Source organism: Vanacampus margaritifer, chromosome 4, assembly GCF_051991255.1.
Source record: "Vanacampus margaritifer isolate UIUO_Vmar chromosome 4, RoL_Vmar_1.0, whole genome shotgun sequence".
Lineage (NCBI taxonomy): Eukaryota > Metazoa > Chordata > Actinopteri > Syngnathiformes > Syngnathidae > Vanacampus > Vanacampus margaritifer.
Window position 1 is genome coordinate 11,956,328 of NC_135435.1, and position 20,037 is coordinate 11,976,364.

General features: G+C 39.0%; 1 protein-coding gene across 14 annotated transcripts in view; it reads right to left on the reverse strand.

Moving 5' to 3' along the window:
* Positions 1-20,037, reverse strand: part of baz2ba (bromodomain adjacent to zinc finger domain, 2Ba) — a 105,557-nt gene that overhangs the window by 43,684 nt on the left and 41,836 nt on the right. For all 14 annotated transcript variants that reach the window (XM_077563734.1, XM_077563731.1, XM_077563733.1 and 11 more), the window contains exon 3: positions 5,303-5,482. In XM_077563734.1, the coding sequence (XP_077419860.1) occupies positions 5,303-5,480 (178 nt within the window). In that variant the 5' untranslated portion in view covers positions 5,481-5,482. The remainder of the gene's footprint in view (positions 1-5,302; positions 5,483-20,037) is intronic.

Sequence of the window (20,037 nt, forward strand, 5' to 3'; positions counted from 1 at the left end):
CAAATGGCTTTCCACTGTAATTCTTAAGCAACAATCAGGGTTGACGTATGCGTGTGTCGCCCTTTGAGTTTGCTTCAAGGCCCTTGTCGAGCTCAAAGACAGCAAAATGTGCCTTGTGAATGTCATTAGAATATGCTGAATATGTAACGCCAGCCTCGCCAGCCCGGGTTACGGTGTGTAAAGATAAATGACTGCAATGCAAACCCCCGGAAAAGGCCAACATACGCAGCATTGGCTTACGCCTGCGGTGCCCGCCCATCCACATCAACACCCCCACAGCAGGCTCAGCCCTTCCATTCCCAGGCAACACAAAGTGACATCTGCAAATGCCTCTTCATTATTAATGCAGGCTTGCGGAAGGCGAATAATTAAATCTGAAAAAATTTCAAGTGAGGAACGACATAGCTTGGATTTACCTACTCTCTCACTCACTCTCTCGCCCTCATTCTGTTTCAATCCTCCCTCCACTCTGACAAACTGCACCGCCCGCTTTTTTCATGTTTGGATGCTGCCGAAGGGGGATTAATTTGTTGTTTGTTGCAGTCAATCAAATTTCCACAGACAGATTTAAGTTAATTGCATCCGTGAGTTGATCCCAAAAGGAGAGTGCTATGAGCGTAGATCAGCTTTTTATTCTCCAAGTGATATCCTCATCAATGACACGCGTGCACACATGTACCAGCCAATGATTGTTTTTGTGTATTAATGTTCTTTTTCTCAAGTGTAAGAGGCACATTGAACCTTGAATCAAGGCCTGCACATACTGCCATGAATCTGCATCTTTGATCTTACCTGCTACCAGTACATTTGACATTCTTTCTTGTTCTTGCCTGAGAAGAGCCTTTTTTTCCTTTTAATTAAAATCGAAATGTAGAAGAAGAAAAAACGTACTTGACAGAAAACCTTTCATCCTAAATAGGCATAATCTGGTATATAGTACAGTGGTACCTCGACTTAAGAGTGACCAAACTAACAAGTTTTTTTTTAGTTAATTGCCATTCACACTTTAAGTTTACTGTATTTTGAACACAAATAGCACAACATGTAGGCAGAAAATAATACTTGGTCCTATATTCAAAAAAAAAAAAAATCATGTGAATGCATCTGATTTACTGAGTCACTTATTTGAGAAACCCTTCTTTGTTTGTGTCTGTATGACTATTATACTGCCACCCGATCTCCCACAAAATGCAAAAGTCCCCTGGAATGGCATTTCCATTTCAATCGTACAGATGATTTGAGATATGAGTGTTTTGAGTTACGAGCACAATCAAGCAATGATTTCCGCTGTAATTGCACACAGGAAAAAAAAGGTATTTTATTTTAAAAAAGAAGAAGAAATAGTTTGCTTGCAATGAAAAAGTCCTTAGCTAGGCAATGGGAACGTTACAAGTCATGTAAAGAGTTGACAGATTAGATATGAGTGGGTGGATATGTTTTTTTTTCTGGGGGGGGGGGGGGGGGCGCACTGAAAAATACTGTGGAACCTTGATTTCAATACATGAGTTCCTGTCACCTATCTGAATTTGCTTTCCCCATTGAAATAATCCCTTTCAGCCCCCATACAAAAAACAACAATTTTACTCACTTTAGCTAGACTGCAAGACTAACCAATATGACTGATGGTGACCGGATGTTGTGAAGTTCACTTCTAATTAAAATTTTTGCTCGCAACAAAAAGCAAAACTAACTCAAAAACTCTCAATTGGGGCACTTGTATGTCAAGGTACAGCTGTATTCCGCTTTTAATTAAACTTAGACATCGCTGGAAAGTGATGACTTGACAAAAAAGCTTTCAGCCTAAATGGACAGCATCTGGTACAATGTATAGTCGTTGCACAAAAAGGGATATTGTACAAAAGAAGTGGTTTGCTTGCAAAAAGTTCACAGAGCTTGCCCCGCATTTCATTTGATGCTCTGCCCAAAATCGCTTATCTCGAAAATCTGAGTTCACGTAATGGCACAGAGGGATCAGAATGATGTATAATGCATGAGGAAGGAGATGTTTTAATGGCGTCCTCTTCAGCGCAACACAGAGAGGACAAGGGAAGGCAAAAACATGCTGCTTAATTTTACGCTTTCTTTCCTTTATCTTGTAACAGAAAAATTGGGTTCTGTTCCAGGAAAAGGCTGGATGCATGCAAATCCCTGCCCAATGTGATTTGCAATGTGTGTGTCGATAGCAAGAGATTAAGTGAGGTGAGGTGAAAGAGTATGCACAAATCTTTTATTATTTCCCACCAGGGATAATCAAAAATGCATCTTGAAAAAGTATGCACACTTCTCTAATGAGTTAAGAAGGTGAGCAAAGTATGGCCAGTGGGCTACATGCCAGCATTTACATTATCAAAAGTCCCGTTTGTTTGTTGCTTTCATTTCAGTTTTGGGCTAATTAAAATCCATAATCCAACCATTTTCTCAAGCACTTATCTTCACAAGGGTTGTGAGTGTACTGGAATCTATGCCATCTGACATCGAGTGAGAGGTGGGGTACACCCCAGACTGGTCGCCAGTCAACTGCATATCACATAAAGGCAAATAAACTGAGGAATTTTGCATTTGTTTATTCACTTCTCTAATTGGTTGAATATAATAAAATAAATAATTGTAAGAAATTAGTAAATTCATTATAATTTAATGATAATGTATATAATAAAACTAAAAAGTTGATTATTTTAGTATTGAAAATAAAAACAATATTATTATTTCCATTAAATTTGCCAATTTCGCCTCAAATTGTTTATAGTTAAAATTATTTTCCCCATTGGCATAATTTGTATTAATTTATATAATTAAATAATTAGGTCAATTATTAATTGCAAATACAAAAAAAACATGTATAAAATAAAATAAAAAATATAAACATTTTATTTTACAACTAATATTCTCGTACTACCTAAATAAACCAGTGTCATGTGATTGGCTGGCGCAAAGTACAGTGTATCCCGCCTCACGCCCAAAGATAGCTGAGACAGCACACCCGATAATTGGGTGAGGATAAGCTGAAAGAAGATGGATGGATGGAAAATAAATAATTTTTCATATACACAACATTTTTGAGACATTTCGTTAAATAACTGGCTAATCTAATAATTGCAAATTGTATTGGCAAAATAAACCATATTCCATAAATATTTTACATTTGTTTTATTAAATGTATTTATTGTAAAATATATATTTTTTAAAAATCGTAATTTTTTGTCTTTGCAAAATTAAACATTTTACATTAAGGCTTTTTATTTTCATTGATTTATCAAAAACAATGAGAAAAGAATGGAATGGAAAAAAGAAAAAAGAATGTTCCACATTTTTGTGTTCACAAAATAAACCATTTTCCATCCATCCATTTTCTTGACTGCTTTTCCTCACAAGGGTCGCGGGGGTGCTGGAGCCTATCCCAGCCGGCTTCGGGCAGTAGGCAGGGTACACCCTGAATTGGTTGCCAGCCAATCACAGGGCACACAGAGACAAACAACCATACTCACAATCACATCTATGGACAATTTGGAGTGTTCAATTAACCTGCCATGCATGTCTTTGGAATGTGGGAGGAAACCGGAGTACTCGGTGAAAACCCACGCAAGCACGGGGAGAACATGCAAACTCCACCCAGGAAGGCCGAAGCCCAGACTCGATCTCACGTCCTCAGCACTGGGAGGCGGACGTGCTAACCAGTCACCCACCGTGCTGCCTATAAACCATTTTACATATGCTATTTATTTAATATTATTAAATGATTGGTTAATTGACATCGTAAATAAAATATTAAATACAATTTTAACCAAATTTTTTGCTAGTTTATTAAATAATTGCTTCATTAATTATAATTAAATTAATCATAAATACTACATTTAAAACTGATTGAATATTATTTCATCATCAAAATACATGGGCCCATCTGTCTGGTTTGTAAAATCAAATGGGGCCCTGGAGCACAAAAGTTTGCCCATCCTTGCAAAGTATTCTGGATAGGGCGTACACTGAGTGGATGACAAATGTTAAATCATGCAAGAAGGGGCTAGGCGCTCTTTAACTTTCTCTCAAACACAGGCACACACTTGCACACAGACATACAGACACACTAATGCACATACAGTACATCCACATGCACACTGTGTCGTGCTGAGCTCGACTGAGGCAGCTGGAGCCGGAGAGCTGAATGTTGTCAGGAGACATGGCCAAGCATGTGTGTGTTTCTCACACAAAAGAAGCCCCTAATTGTTTGGGATTCATTAATGCAGCAGCTTTTCAATTGCAAACCAAGCTGTCAGCGGGGGAAGAAAAAAAATCCTGGTAGTTGGGAAAGAGGTGTATTCATACACTAACTGTATAATTAATACGGCAGGAAACTCATTTTCATGCTAAAGAAAGGAGGATTCCAAAAGCTATCACGACATGAAGGTGACCACATTTGTCACTTTTAATGGTTTAGAATAGTGATTCAAAAATGTGTTATGCGGAAGAATCCACTGAATTAAATGTACAAACTATGCAGAATAAACCTTTTTGAAGTCCATTATGGTGCATTTGTTAAGTACAGTTCAGTTGTATGTATGTATGTACACTACATTTGCATTTAATATTTAACAACTGTCCTTCCAGACATCCAACCTCTAACTTCTTGACAGTAGTACGATGTATGATAAATATGGTTGGTGGGGGGGATAATAAAAAATTGACCGACTGACCCCATCTTGTGCATCTGGTTTGAGTTTTTCCGAAACAACTGCACACGAGAAAAAAATGAGCATAACAAAAAACAACCATCAGAGAAAGAAGGCGTGACTTACAAGGTGTCAATCATTTGTCACGCGCTCATCCCGGGCACACGCCCGTGCTCAAATGATTGCCACCTTGTAATTCACGCCTTCTGTCTCAATCAGTTGCTTTTCCTCCCGCGCGGTGGTTTCGTGCAGAGATAGCCTTTTTTATTTATTTATTTATTATTTTTTTTTTACACAGATTTAGGTTATCGTGTACTGTCTTAAGTCATAGTGCCTTTTCCAACAAATATGACAAAAACATTTGCAACATGTAGGAACCATTTTATGTGCGAATTAACAATTGAATAACTTTTTATGCACGGTTTTCATTTTCACGTGCTAATGTTCAAACATGCATAACGTTACAGTGGCTTACAACAATGTTCAATTTACATGTATTTGATGACCACATAGGCCTACTAGCTACTGTATTTTACTTTGGTGCACAACGCGTGGTGTGACTTCTTGAGCCGACTTGTTTTTATTGATTAAACTGACCAAAGATTGAGTCTGGACATAAAAACAAAAGTGTTTCTTACCAGAGGTGCTAAGGGTGGATCCCAGAGCCGAGGGGCTCGGGGCCAGGCTGCTCTTTGAGTGGGGAGCGGGAGATGATGACGAGGAAGAGGAGGATGAGGAGGAAGAGGCCACAGGGGAGGAGGTGCGCGCAGCAGACAGGGTGGGCGCAGGGGAGGCCAGCCGCTCTCCAGACTCCATATCTGTCAAACACAATCCAATCAGCGGGGTTACAATAGCAAAAAACACACACACACACACACACACACACTGTAGTGCACACACACATGCAAACAACCACACCTGCACAACATTTCCAGCTCATACACACACACGCTGACACTTTTCCTTTCACATCTCACTTCCCCTGAACAATATTTCTATTTAGCCATGCTCACTGCCTCTCAGCTTCTATTGATTGTATGCGAGGTCGCAAGGAGAACGGCAGGCTAGGAGCCGATTGCGGACAACAAAGCACATTTTGACTTTGGGACACAAGAAAACGGCAGCTGTCCCAAATGCGGTCTCTGCTTTCACACTGGTGGAAGTTGACATAAGATGTTTGGGGCAAAAAATACTCCAAAGCAAAATGCTCTACTATGATTTAGGGTTTCTAAATTCCGGGAATTTTCAAAGAACATTTCATGGCGGGAATAAACCATGAATTTACTAAATTGATAGATAGGCTCTTAATAAGGAACTTAAATATTGTTGAGGAAATAATTTTTTTGCCTAATCCTGACTCAATCAGATTTCATGCAAGTACAGTGGTGCAGTGGTCTTTAGATATGCTGCCCTGTAAGTGAAGTGGAAATCCACAGCATGTGGGCAAGGAGAGCTATCTATTTTGCGTGGATGTCTGCTTGAAAAAATACAATGTTTATTTTTATGCTTGTATGTGAAACCCCATGTGAAGATTATAATTGAGAGTATTTGGTAAAGTCCCCATCTTAACTTCCCCATGAAAATGTAACAGAAATGTCCCACCCCTAACTAGGGTTGAACGATCAAATTCAAATCGATACCGTAATCTAATATAATTTCCAAATCGCCAAGGGTGCAATTTCGGGGGAAATGCGACAACTTCATGTTGTTCAGTCAGTAGGCTTTATTTTATCTTTGATGTAATATGACTAGGTGAAGTGATAAAGCCATAGATATTTCAGAATTATTGCTGTGATCTGATTTATGATTTACTGACTTATGTTTACATCACATACAATTTTTTGAACCTAACATAGTGAATGCTTAAAAGACTGCAAGTCAAAGTGTTAATTTAGTAAGTTAGCAACTCTAGTTTATGTCCTTTATGTTAATTTATGGTTCATTTGTCTTTAGAAGTCTAACCTATTTAGTAATAATAAATCTGATATTTATTGTGATACAGAATAATTGTGTTTGTTAAACATACATGGGTCGAGGGCCTTGAAAAAAATGATCATATTAAATCATAATTGCAATATTGACGGGGGGAAAAAATTAATTTCCAATCGTTCAGCTGGAATCCTAACCATATTACTACTTTTCACACACTCGAATGAATGAATGAATTTCTGTTTCACAACAAATACATTAAACATTTCCCCTTATGACAGAGGGCTGGACAGCTCTCTTTTATGGTACACAAAAGCTAATTTCAAGAGTGGTTCTCTCCATGCCTTCACAACAAACTGGCAGGATTCCTTTTCTTTGTACACTACTCCCAGATGGAGAGGGGGGGGAACGAAATTAAACAAGAAAACAGTTAAAACACATACTATTGTTCTGCTGAATATAATTAACTCATTCACTCCCAGCCATTTCCACTGAAGCAACCCCCTTCGCTCACAGCTGTTTTACTGGATTTTGACTGATTTTGCAAGGCCCACAGAATATTATGTTCTATTGCTATAAAAAACATGGAACTACCAAAAGAAAAATTAGAGTCTCTTCTTTTAGCAGGAAAAAAGTATATTTATATCTGTTTCCATTTTGCAGCAATTAGCATCAGAATATAGTTAAGTTTCTTCATTATTCACAAATCTGTTTAAAACAGTGGGGAAAGAGCTTTTTGCAACATGCTCCTGGTTGATCTCTTATACTCTGCTGCCACCTGCTGGCCGTTTTTGTAATAACTACTATTGCTTCAACCATTCTCTTCAGATCACGGGCTGCATTAAAGCCTTCTGTATGCTCTAGCTTAACATTAAAAATATATATTTTAAATAGAATGTATTTATACGTTTTTGGGAGCAAATGAATTTGCGTGTTGTGTGTGGTTAATGATCTACTATAATTTGCTTTCCCCATTGAAATGAATGGAAATGTCAGTAATCTGTTCCAGCCACACCAAAATAAAAAAATAGAGATGTGTTGAAAAAAAAAATACCATCCAACCATTTTCTGAACTGCTTACTCTCACTAGGGTCACAAAGCTTGCTGGAGCCTATGCCAGCGAACTTTGGGAGGTAGGCGGGATACACCCTGAACTGGTCGCCAGCCAATCACAGGGCACACACACAATTATTTACAAACAGCTATTCACATTGACAATGTAAGTGTTCAGACAGTACTTAATAATTGTATACTGCATACAAACATTCCGTAATAACGTAATGATAGAAACTAAGAATTAAATACTTTTGCAACATTTTTTCCAAGGTATTTTTCTCCACACTCCCACATTTTTCTATGATTTCATGCTTTAATTCATCAGCTTCTGTTCAGCATTCACTTTCACAAAAAAAAAAAAAAAAAGAAAATTGTCAAAATATCTGCACAAACACAACTCTCACACAACGCTTTCTCGCCATTGTATGGAAAACAACGTGAAATGATTGATGGTGGCTGGATTTTATGCAATCTATTGATGGAGTGTCTGAAACTCCATTATAAGACAAAATTACACAAACATAAATAAATCAACCGGACACCTGTTCAAAACTCCAAAAAACAAGTATGATTGTAAACGGAACTAATCTAGACAAATGGCTGTGCTGGCCTGCTTTGAAATTTCATCAAGAAATCTTCATAGGCCTTTTTGTAGCATATGTCGACATGGATAGACACATTAAAACTGCACAGTGAAAAGTACCACGCCAGCAGATATTATCAACCAACCAACAACAGAAACTCTCACAAGAAGAATTTTGCCAGCCAAACAGACTTACATTAGCCAACTTTAATCTGCTTTCGCTTAAAAAAAATACATGTGCCCACACAGTCGCCAACGTATGCAGCCAAACAAATATGAAAAGAGGAATCCAAACAACACATCAATTTGCACACACGCACACACACAGTCACCTCCCCGGTCTCTCACGTCAACCTGACTCTTTTTCCTCTCTTCTCTTTTGCCACATCCCTCTGCCTGACACTAATCCAGCAGTGGAAATCCCCCTCAAAAGCACAGTTTGCAGATTGTGTTTTACAGGCAGGCTTTGTTATTGTGTCATTACATATAAACAGTCTCTTCCTCCATCTCTTTTGCCTTACCCCTTTTCCGCCACCCCCTCCCTCCCTCTCTCTCTCCTCTGCAGAGTGAACTGATTAAATCTCTGAGACAAAAGCTGCTATCCTCTGAATATCAAGTATCAGCCTTTCGCCAGGAGCAACACTGACAAGAGAGAGGGAGAGAGGGGGTGAGAAAGAGGCGCAGATGACAAGGAAACCTGCTGCAGTCCACGGGGAGGAGGCTGCTGTGCCATCCGTCTTGGGCAGCCATTGCTGCAGTGGAAAAAAAACATGGCGGTTGTCTAATTATGAGCAAGGTCAAAGGTCCTGCTAATCTTACCTCCCGCGCAAGGTGACAGATAAAGACACAGAGTGACAAATAAATGAATGTGCCATTTTAGATAAGAGTAGATTTGAGTATGAAAAGTAGGGTTCACCTGTAAATGAGGTATTTGCACAATTTAGTGGACTGAACTATTTGTATTCTTGGAGACTCGTCTCCATGTCATAAAGCTTTATTAGCAAATCTCTTTTAAAAGTGATGTCACATGGCAAACTACATTTTTTTTGTAAACGTTCTGTAATTAAACTTACTTCATGGTTGTGTTGTTTACATTCCAATATAAGTCCTTCAAGTCAAAACAGGCCAAATGTAAATTTGCTGCTGTATTATTGTTGTTTTCATCATTATTCCATGGCAGCAAAGCTGAGTTCTTGAACCTTAGATTAGTTTGTGTGCCTTTGGCAAGTAGAATGAGGTAACTTTCTTTTGTGCTTAGAAAGACAGATGGTTCCGTCTATTACATCCTGATCTTATAACTTGAGTTCATTTGTACTTTGGTACCAATCCGCAAATAAAGTAAAGCACCCTGTTTCTTTTGAGTCAAGGGACAGCTACATTAGCGTTATTGCACCTAAAACTGCTGACACTCTTGACATTCTGTTGAATGGAGTCAGACTTCAGGTGAAAAATTGAGACTGTTGGAAAACAACATTCCTTTTCAAAAAGAGTGATGCCCGTGGTGGCTCCGGAAGAAGGGGGGGGGGGGGGGGGGAATCAAGTATCATTACAAGTGTGATGAAGATGGAGGGGGAACGGTGGCCCTTCATAATTATCATAATGTACATGAAAACAAAAGGCTTGTGTCTCTGAGGACGAGCAAGCTGATGTGGTGTCAGCTGGCAAGTGAAGCGCATCATTCCCTACCTTTTGCACACGGGGAAAGAGAGGAAACGGGAGATGCTAAAGATGGAGCAGAAAAAATATAAACAAGGACGTGGATTTTGTTGGGGTAAAAGACAGCTAATAAAGAAAAGAAGACCGGGGCAAACCTGTATTTTCTCAATATCTACGCTTACTGCTTCGCCTTGTCAGAATGTGATGATGTGAATAGAATTGATTCCCCTCCCTAACAAACAAGAAAAAAAAAGCTATCCCTCCTTTGCAGAGGTGTAAAGCGGCGCTACCCTCCCCCTCATCTGCTCTCATCTCTCAAAGGGCCTCTTTCTGGGGATGAGAGATGGCGAGAGAAAGGACAGCAGGAGGAGAAACCAATGCGAGGCCAGTCCATCTTCATCTCGCAAACACAAACTGATCACTTATAGCAATTAAATCCATTAACAATACCATTGAGCGGCCGTGTATTGCCAAACACAACGATTGCAATGCAGTGCCAAGGTATTTAAAGGTCCAATTCTGACTGAATTATGAGAAATTAAAATGGATTTATCATCAAAATTAGCATGATTTTATAGGTAATTAACAACATGCACCGCGGTGGCCAATGCTACAATATCTGTGAGCGGCTAAATCAATTTGACGTAAACAGCGGCAGCCAATCAACAAGAAGCGCTGCGAGCAAAAACAGCAGGTTTTGCCGTTGCAAGGCGAAGGGAGAGAATTTATGCTAATGGACGGGATATGATTTATAAGGTGTGTACCAGTGCGCCACCAGTTGGCCTACAACACAGCGCCCAGCTGTCAATGCATGCGGCTAATAGTCGCTGGTCGCAACAGCCCTTCAGGAGATTGTATTGCTATAAACAGAACTGTGGTTTTATGGTTGCATGTAGGAGCCTTTGCATGTCAGCTTCATCTGGAAGAGGTGGGGTGGGGTGGTGTGTAAAGGAGATAGAGTGGTGGTGTAATGCCCTGTGCCGCTTCCAATGTGGCCTCGCATCACACATTTCTTTTCAAGTGCTGCTTGTAGTGTTGTTACAGTAACGAAACTTCCAATATTATACCTGCATTAAGTACCTTGATACTAATACTGAAACTGATACCATGACTAAATTCCAAAGCACCAGTAAAAGCAGTGAAATGATAGATGACAACAAATGAAACTAGGTATTTTTGTATTAAAAATTAATATTGAGCACTGAGCAGTGGAGAACATTAAATAAAAATTCATACTTCTTTCTAATGAATTAGCACATAGTGTTTACATATTGCTGGTTTTGGGCGGAAACCTCACATCTCCATCTCTACCCCTGATGTGTTCAATGCGGCACTACCAGTCTAAATATGGTATTAAAATTAATATTATGATTGTCAAATATGAATTGAGCAGCAAAACCCATCTATTTTTATCTATCTTGGGGGCTGCCATTTTGCCAATTGCTGTGGACTGAAAATGACATCATAGTTGCTCAGGGCGATTGGTCGTTACCTGAGCCTTGGACAACTGTGATGTCGTTGTTTTGGGTGTACGTCACTCGACATGTGCTCTTTACGCATGTGAGTCGCATGACGGGCGCGTTGCGTTCACATTAGATGTTGCATTTGTTTTTGTAATGTGAGCGGTACATAAAAAGATTGGATTCAACAAAAAATCCGAATTGGGCATCACGCCCTGCAATGTAAACGTAGCCTAAGTTCCACCATATAATTGATGCTGTTTCTTAATATATGTTAGCAGGCTTACATTACTTTGTTTAGTTCTCTTTGTCTTGGTTTTACATTTAACTTCAACTGGGAGTTGTACTTATTGTGGATTTGACTTTTAGCATTCACAGCTGCATGAGGTAGTGTCCCCTCCACGGAGACTGAATAAAATAGCTAAAGCTATGTCCAATTGCGCAGATGTACAAGTACTGAAATGATAATGCATCATTTTTAAAGGCTATCATGTTGCTTTTCAGGTACCACTATACCATGCAACTCTCATTATAAGGCTGTCTTGCATGCATTCGAGAAGTGGACGAAAACAATGCTAAAGCGTTCTCAAAAAAAGTAGCCTATGTGGTCCAACCTCAAACCATCCCTACTCCTAATGTGTGTGTCTCAGTCCTGCCCCCTTCTTACCCTTACAAAAATCACACACACAACACACAGAGTAACAGATGGCTGATACTAACAGAGATAATCTGCCAACAGAGTCATCAGCATGGATCAGTGGTAATCAGAGTGTGGACACAATGTCTCTTCTCCGGCCGTAATGGAAGGAGCGCTTGGGAGGGAAATGCATTATTCCGTGTGATGCCCTGACCCCATTCAAAGACACACGGTGGTGGCTTCCAGCTCGCTTTCTTTCTGCACTTTACTGCAGCTGACAAAATGGCATCATGACTGCATCTGCTCCTTATTTACCAAAAAGCTCTGCACACTTACAGTATGAAACCCTGCGGTTCTGTCCAGTCATTTGCCAAAGTAATAAATGTTCAATAAACATGTTTAAGAGAATAGCATCAATAGCACTAGAGTAACATCTATACTAGAGTCAATTAGTCTGTCTATGGCTGTATTACGTTAGCATTCATCAAGTAAACATTTTTGATGTTTCAATATCTGTTTAATGGGTCCATTTTACAGTAACTGCAACATGAAGTGACAAATGGTTTGACACAAGCAGGCTTTGCTCTTATTTGGAGAGCTGATGAGAGTTGATGTGGGAATGATTTGGAGGGGCATGCCATGCACACACGTCCATATGGATGTTTGCTCTGCAGTCTAGTTGTCAATCAACGCTAACTGACAAAGATCATCTTGCTTACGGCAGCGGAGTGCACGAGCAAGCTTGCCTGACCCCTTTTCTCCTCCCCCCTCCCAGCATGTACGTACACTACAGCCACAGTCAATCATTGGCTTGTGAGGGTATGTGTACTATTGTACAACATCCTGGTTTGTTTCTTGCTACATCTTTTTAACGGTCATTGATTAACTTCCATTTCTGACTAAGAGGCCTGAATCTTTTTCTTTTTTTTTTAAGTACAAAATGATTGTGTTGTTTTGGTCACTCCTTTAAAGGAAGTGTAAAGTTTTGAAAATGTAAAAATAAAATCCATCCATCCATCCATTTTCTTAACCGCTCAGTCCTCACAAGGGTCGCGGGGGGCGCTGGAGCCTATCCCAGCTGGCTTCGGGTAGTAGGCAGGGTACACCCTGAACTGGTTGTAAAAATAAAATAGAAAAAAAAATCTGTTTTGCATCCATAACCAAACCCTTGAGAAACACACATTTTCAAAAATGGTGGCCGTGCATATTCGTTCATGGATGGCAGGATGAGGTTGACAATTCTTTTGCAACTGAAATTCTCACGTTGCTCGCATTTTTGCAACTCGGGATAAAAGGGAAAATAAACTTTTTCCCAAGATCATAAACTTTCTAGTGACAAGTCATTAAAAGTCTAAAGCAATATCATTGTAGCTTTCCAAAGAGTATAAAATCAAATGTTATTAAATTAAGTCTTCATTAGGGAGGCAGGTGAGCTGGAACCTATTCCAGCTGACATCAGGCGAGAGTCAAGGTACACCCTGGAGTCAACTGAAAACTGAGGGGCACATGCAGTATAAACAAACAACCATTTAACACTCATCCACACCTAAGGACAATTTATAGTCTTTAATTAACTTACCATGCTTGTAATGGAATGTAGTAGTAAGCTGGGATACCCGGAGAAAACCCATGCAAGAAATCTCGAGACATTTAAAATTTTAAGTGATTGTTTTCATGTGTTAGTTGTGTTTAGGGCATACAGGTAAGTTGTGCGCCTTAAAAGTAGCACCAGGTAGCACTAAGGTTTATCGGAACCGATGCTGTGTAATTAATAGCAAGAAGGAGAGGCAGAGAAGGTTCACAACTAATTGCCAGTAATAATAGTTGTTCCCAGAGAGGAGATCAAATTCATGCCTGCGAGTATTGTTGTATGTTCCGTAGGGCTGGGCAATTAATCAAAATGTAATTGTGATTTCAGTTTTGGATTCTCACAATCATAAAAACATTGTAATCGATTAATGATCCAAATGGTGCAGTGTGTGTTTGCAAGCTTCTACGTTCTGAGAGCAACCTGAATGCACCTTGTTGCTTGTGCAGCAATCGTGTGACAAATGTCATTTTGTTATCCCTGTGCGTTCTTAGATGTTGTAATCTTGAAGTTTACAGTTAAAATTAACACACACAAAAAAAATAACACACATTGTATATTTAAATACCCGTACCGTACAATACATATTCAATCCCAACTTTCTTCTTCTACTCTTTTTGTCTTATAATAAGCATGTACCTATACATACATGTTTGGTACCACACTGTCCGTAAGACGCCAGCAATAACAACTGACATTTTATATATTTACACTATTATTTTATTATTATTTTTACTAAAAGTCACATTTAGGTAGTGGAATAAATATTTTTTACTCAATTAATAACTGTATTTATCAATCATGATTTCAATATTAATTAATAATTTATTATTATTTTCCATAAGCGTCCAAGTGGACTTTCTTTAAACAAATTGTATGATTTGGTTGAACATTTTGGTGTTCAAATATACTATGTTTTCATCTCTTTTGCTTATTTTTTCAATTTTACTGTAAACTTCAACTGGGAGTGACAGACAGTGCAAGCATGCCCTGCTTTTTATTTGAACCGCATGAGCGAGTTTTATTTCTTTTTGTTTCCTCACATGATAGTCTCCTCCCATTTCATAACACCTAGAGTGATAACAGACATAATTCATAAAGTGCTGAATAAGTTTAATTGTGTTTTTATGAGATAAATGTCTTGTAGGGGGTAAAAGTATTTATTAATGTATTTTAAACAAAAAGCATTTAAAAGTGTTAATGTGGTCTCTTTAACTGACATCAACATACATAAAATTAAATAAATAAATAAAAAAATCAACAATGAATTGTAAAGTATAAACGCAAAGGCGAAAAGGCCAGGCAGCAAGTGCATGGACTGCATGCCCCAGCGCGGCCTGTATAGGTGTCAACAACTAGTGACTCAGGCCCCTCCCTGAGCCCTACTCCTGCCCAGTGACAGATGGCAGTGCGGGGCACGTTAGGGATGGGCACCATCGCTCACCACGCCTCAGCTCGCCTTGGCTGCGCTGCTGGCCACAGGTCTTATTACAGTCTCACCGCTGTCTGCCTGGCTGCCTCCGTATAACAGTTTACCACACGAGGGCTGCTTACTTCCTGGCCAGGGCAAAAAGTTAATGATATGATCCAGATCTAGTGTGTAAGCATATGTGAAGGATGTTCCCAGTTATGGGATTGACAGGTCCTAGTAGTAAGGCATGCATCCATTTCCCTGTAAGGGGCTTTAAATAAACTATAAAACCCAGCAGCGCGCCGTATTTGTGCGTGTTTTTTTTAAACAACAAGAAATTGGCTCTAGCCAAATGGCTTTATTTGCCTTTTCAAGCGCACTGTGTTTGCCAAAGGCTGGAATCAACACCCCTACTCAACATCCGTCACTGCCGGGTTCCCAGTGACAATAATGTGATTTTGGGACATGGTGATGACTCGCTGGAGAGGAATAAGATAGGCTTGTCACAATGCGTTTGATGTCAACCTATGTGTGACAGAATAGTGTTACTCAGCTCCAACAGCTATAGCACCACTCCCATTTCCTGTCCATAAATAGATGAGAATGAGCCAGAAGTGAGTGTGTACTGTATCCATGCATGTGTGTATGCATTTATGCGCACAAACACACCCATAATGCACCATTTTAAATATCATGAAGTCAGCTCAATAACAAATTCCCATCTCTTATGCTCATGCACATCTGCATCCAGCCAGAGCTAATTATTCTCCCCATGGTAACAGAGCAGGGTGTTCGCATCAACAAAACAGCAATGTGCAGCAGACAATCATCCCTGATGAATCTGCTCTTCTCCCTCTGCTTTCTCTTCGCTCATCTGACAGCCTCAACACTCATTACACTTCTACAGAATGAGCGTGATCTGCTCGCCACATTTGTCTACTAAGCTCCGTAATGACTGAAGCGCAGAGCACAACCATTTTGGTGACGAACAGAAAGACAGGCAGGCACACACTGACACACATGTAGCAAATTAATACACTTTCATTTCTCTCAGGCTTTAATGTAGTATGTCCATTGCACAGCTAACATTATAAATAAAGACAAAATAGCGGAAGAAGTAAGTGCAAATAGATTAATCTAGCTCAAACAATATGATTTATCAGATTTGATGTCTTTAAAAATTGCTGGCGTAAACCAACACTGTTGTACGTAACCATGACTGCCGTTAATGTGGCGACTTGAACAAAATGAGAGGTGACGGAGAGAATGGACATTCTCGGCTCATTTAAACATTTCTGAAATGCCAGAAACAAAAATTATCACAGCATCATCTATTCAGAAATGCCATTTTGGAGTTCTGAATGATCTAAGGGCTGACTTGGAGCCAGTTACAATGAGTCATCATGACATGTCACCTTTGACGAAACATCTTAACTCAAACATTTTTTGCATCTGGTTTATTTCAACGAAATGTGGAAATTACTACTGACCTCTACTAGATCCAATTTTTCAGGTGTGCTGCCACAAGTTTTAAACATAATGTTACACAGGATGGTCAGATACATTAATTTTGCATGGGTTCAATAGAAACATGGGTTTTAAGCAGTTTTATGCTGACTTCCCCAAAATTGTTGGAGCGATAGACTGCACTCGTGTGCAACTTGTCCTCTCCTCTTGAGGGATTTCACCTGAAAATTAATCAATTACAAGCAACATTATTCTTTGCATGCGCAAGCTACTCTATATGTGATTCAAAAGGGGTTATAACAAACATGCGGTGAAATATCCAAGTAAAAATTCCTCTTCCCTTTCTACTCCCAACTCCATCTCATAAAACTCGAGTTTTCACTTGTGGTGTTATTCCAAGTATCGGCAAAGTGCAATCATGGTAACAGGCTACAAGTCTTTTTGTATACAGTGTATTTCATTTCATACCCAAATGTTTTACATAATGCAAATTGTATTATACAATACAAACAAGAACACAAGAACAGACAAAACTCTAAATCACAGCATTAAAAGCGTTACGTATTGATCAGCTGTTTGTTTGTTAGTCAGATTGGCGAGATGTATTATTTCAATGCGTAGCGCTTCTGGCAGTGTGCTCTCTATCTGAGCAGCACAGAGACAGCTTGAATGCGACACCATGTTTCTTTTCAATTCTAGTAGCAGCCCAATAGTACACAAACAGCAGACCCGAGGGGTCTGCAATGTTCAGATTGGGTCAGAGGCCTTGATATGTTATGTATCGCAGTACTAAAATGTACAGCACTTCAATGAAGAACCAATGGAAGTTTTTAGCTGATTCAGCATAATAGAACTGCAGTCTTTGTGTTCCGAAAACAGGAGTTTAAATGCTAAGCTTTCCCCAGGTTCTAACTCTGAACAACGGCTGGAGTCCAGCCGCTGAAGAATAAGAATGCTTTTGTGGGTGTCTCGTATTTTGGCATCACACTCCTGATCCTTGTGATGAAGTGCATTTGGGACTAATGAAATATAGTTGATAGAGTTTGATGTTCACTTTTGAGGAGCTAAGACTTCAGTTCCGAATATTCTGATCCTTCATTATGAGGACATTGTCCCCATTGGGTATCTTAATGGTGCTTGGGAATTGAGCAAAACTGTTTATGATGATGATAAATCAATCATTTACTCTTAGTTAAAACTCACACACAGCAATCCCATGCATTTTCCCCCAATTTAACATCAAGGGATTTATTTGATGATCCCCAACTTCAATGTGTCGCTCCAACATGTGGCAAAAACCTCTCAGAGGTGGGTTGAAATGGTACGTAAATGGTACTTTTAATTACCATGTACGCTAAACACGTATTTGCACACTTTGCACTTGCTCTATCCAGTTCCCAGAGCATGAATCTCAGTGTAATAGGGCCAAACTGATGATTTGCAGAAATTGTACCCTTGGGCTTTAAACATTGTGCTTAGATACAAATTATACAACTGGCCTCACACACAGATCAAATGCAAGAAATATAAATTTTTAGTGTTTAACAGCACATTAAGCAAGTGTTTTAAATGACACAAAATTGATGTACAGTACACGTTAAAAATATAGAGGTAAAACGGAATTTTCAAAATGATTACTATATCATGATTACTATAAAACATCAGCCAAAAAAACAGAATGGTACACTTATTAGAAGGCCTTATCACTGGATGAAGGGGATGGAGCACATAAGCAAGTGTGAGAGCGATTGGGGAAAGAAAATGAGCACAGTACTCCACATATGCATAATGCAGCTGACATGCATTTAAAACGGCAACTCACAATGACAGAACAATGAAGCAGCCAAAGGAGCGGTGAGCCTTTCCTTGGGCGGTTGTTCCAGCAACTTGTGCCTATTGCACTTTGATTCATTCATTCAACCAACAACTTCACTTGTAATAAACATTTTCCTGTATGCAAGTATGCCAACAGAGCACGACAGTAGAAATATATTCACTTAGTCATGACTTCCCATGACCATTTACAGCTACTAAATCATATCATGCCAAAGAATGTCATTTTCTGCTGCTGCATTTCTTCCTTCCTTACTGGCCAAACTGTCAAGAGCAAATTGAGTCCATTACTTTTCTAAAAAAAAAAATGATGTTCCAGTGTGTCACAAGAATTTGTTATTGGCTAGTTTCAGTTCCAACATGCAATAGTACATTTATTGCATGTACAGGAACATTTACGGTTTCCTCTGTTCAATACTGGCTGAAGTAGTCAAATCCATTATACTCTACTACTGCAGTTGGAAATTCCAGGGATTTGCAATGTTGAAAACAAAGAAATTATGAGAATGAACCAGAAATGTAAACAATGGAAATTAATTATAGTCCAGACTAATTCTGACTAAAGCAACCACACTTAATGCAACTACAGTGCTACTTTGACCTTTGACATATGAGTTCCCAAGTTATTGGGGTTTTTTTTCAAGTTGAAACCTAAATTGTACTTTAATTGCTTCAAGAAATCGGGAATACTGTATTGACAAACTTGTTAATAATAATAATGAAATATCAATAAACATATTTTTTATGCCATAATCCCACAAGCGACACAACCCTTCCTACTTTATGCAGCAAAGTCTTTGTATATGGTAAACACAGTACACAATGTTTTTATTCACCATTACATCCACCTAGCACACACGTACACACACAGCACACTTGCGTTCAACTATGTTCATATTACAAGAAACCATTAGCCGATGAGACGGTTAAATCAGATGGCTGATTCAACTGAAAGGAAATACACCCTCTCCTATTTTGACAGTTGATGAATCATTTAAATATAAACTGTTTTCAAACAGCACCCTTTCAGCTTGTCTGCTTCATTTTGGCTATTTTGAAACCAAGTGCTTTTAAAGTCAGGTGAAGGTAATGGACACAATAAGTTATAAACTTGGATTGTACGTGAAAAGTGCAACATGTATGAAAGTTGTGTATTTTGGGAAAACGGAAATAGGTGAGCTTCTGTCTTAATTTTAACCATAACAAATGCTGCAAAAGAACGACAAATGTCAATGTGACGTGTCCTGTTTATTTTAACCGTTCCAATATACAAAATGTTGATTAAAGACTGTGTTCATTGGTACTTACTAAATAGCAAACCACTCATTTATTATTAACAATACTAAGTGAAAAGGCTTCCATCTCCGCTGTGTTCATTATGTATAGCCACAGCCCATTTACACCTTTCTCCCTCTGAGGCTCTCCTCTCGTTCTCCTTTTTACCTTTTTTCCTTTATACTGTCTGATGCCTTTGTTAAGGCCTTCATTAATAACGCCCACGGACGTGAAATGAGTTTGTGAAAGGACCTTGGCTTTCTGTTTGACACAACAAATTAATGTAAACAATCAGGAAACATAAGGAGGCAAAGAAACAAAATGTTTCCTGTGGCACACAATCTGGCGATCAAATGAAGCGTTAAACACAATGTCAGTCAACACAGATTCAGAACTCAGAATGTTTGTAAAAGACAGGCACCAGGATACTTACAGTTGTCACACACACACAAAAAAACAATGATACAGAAAACTCATT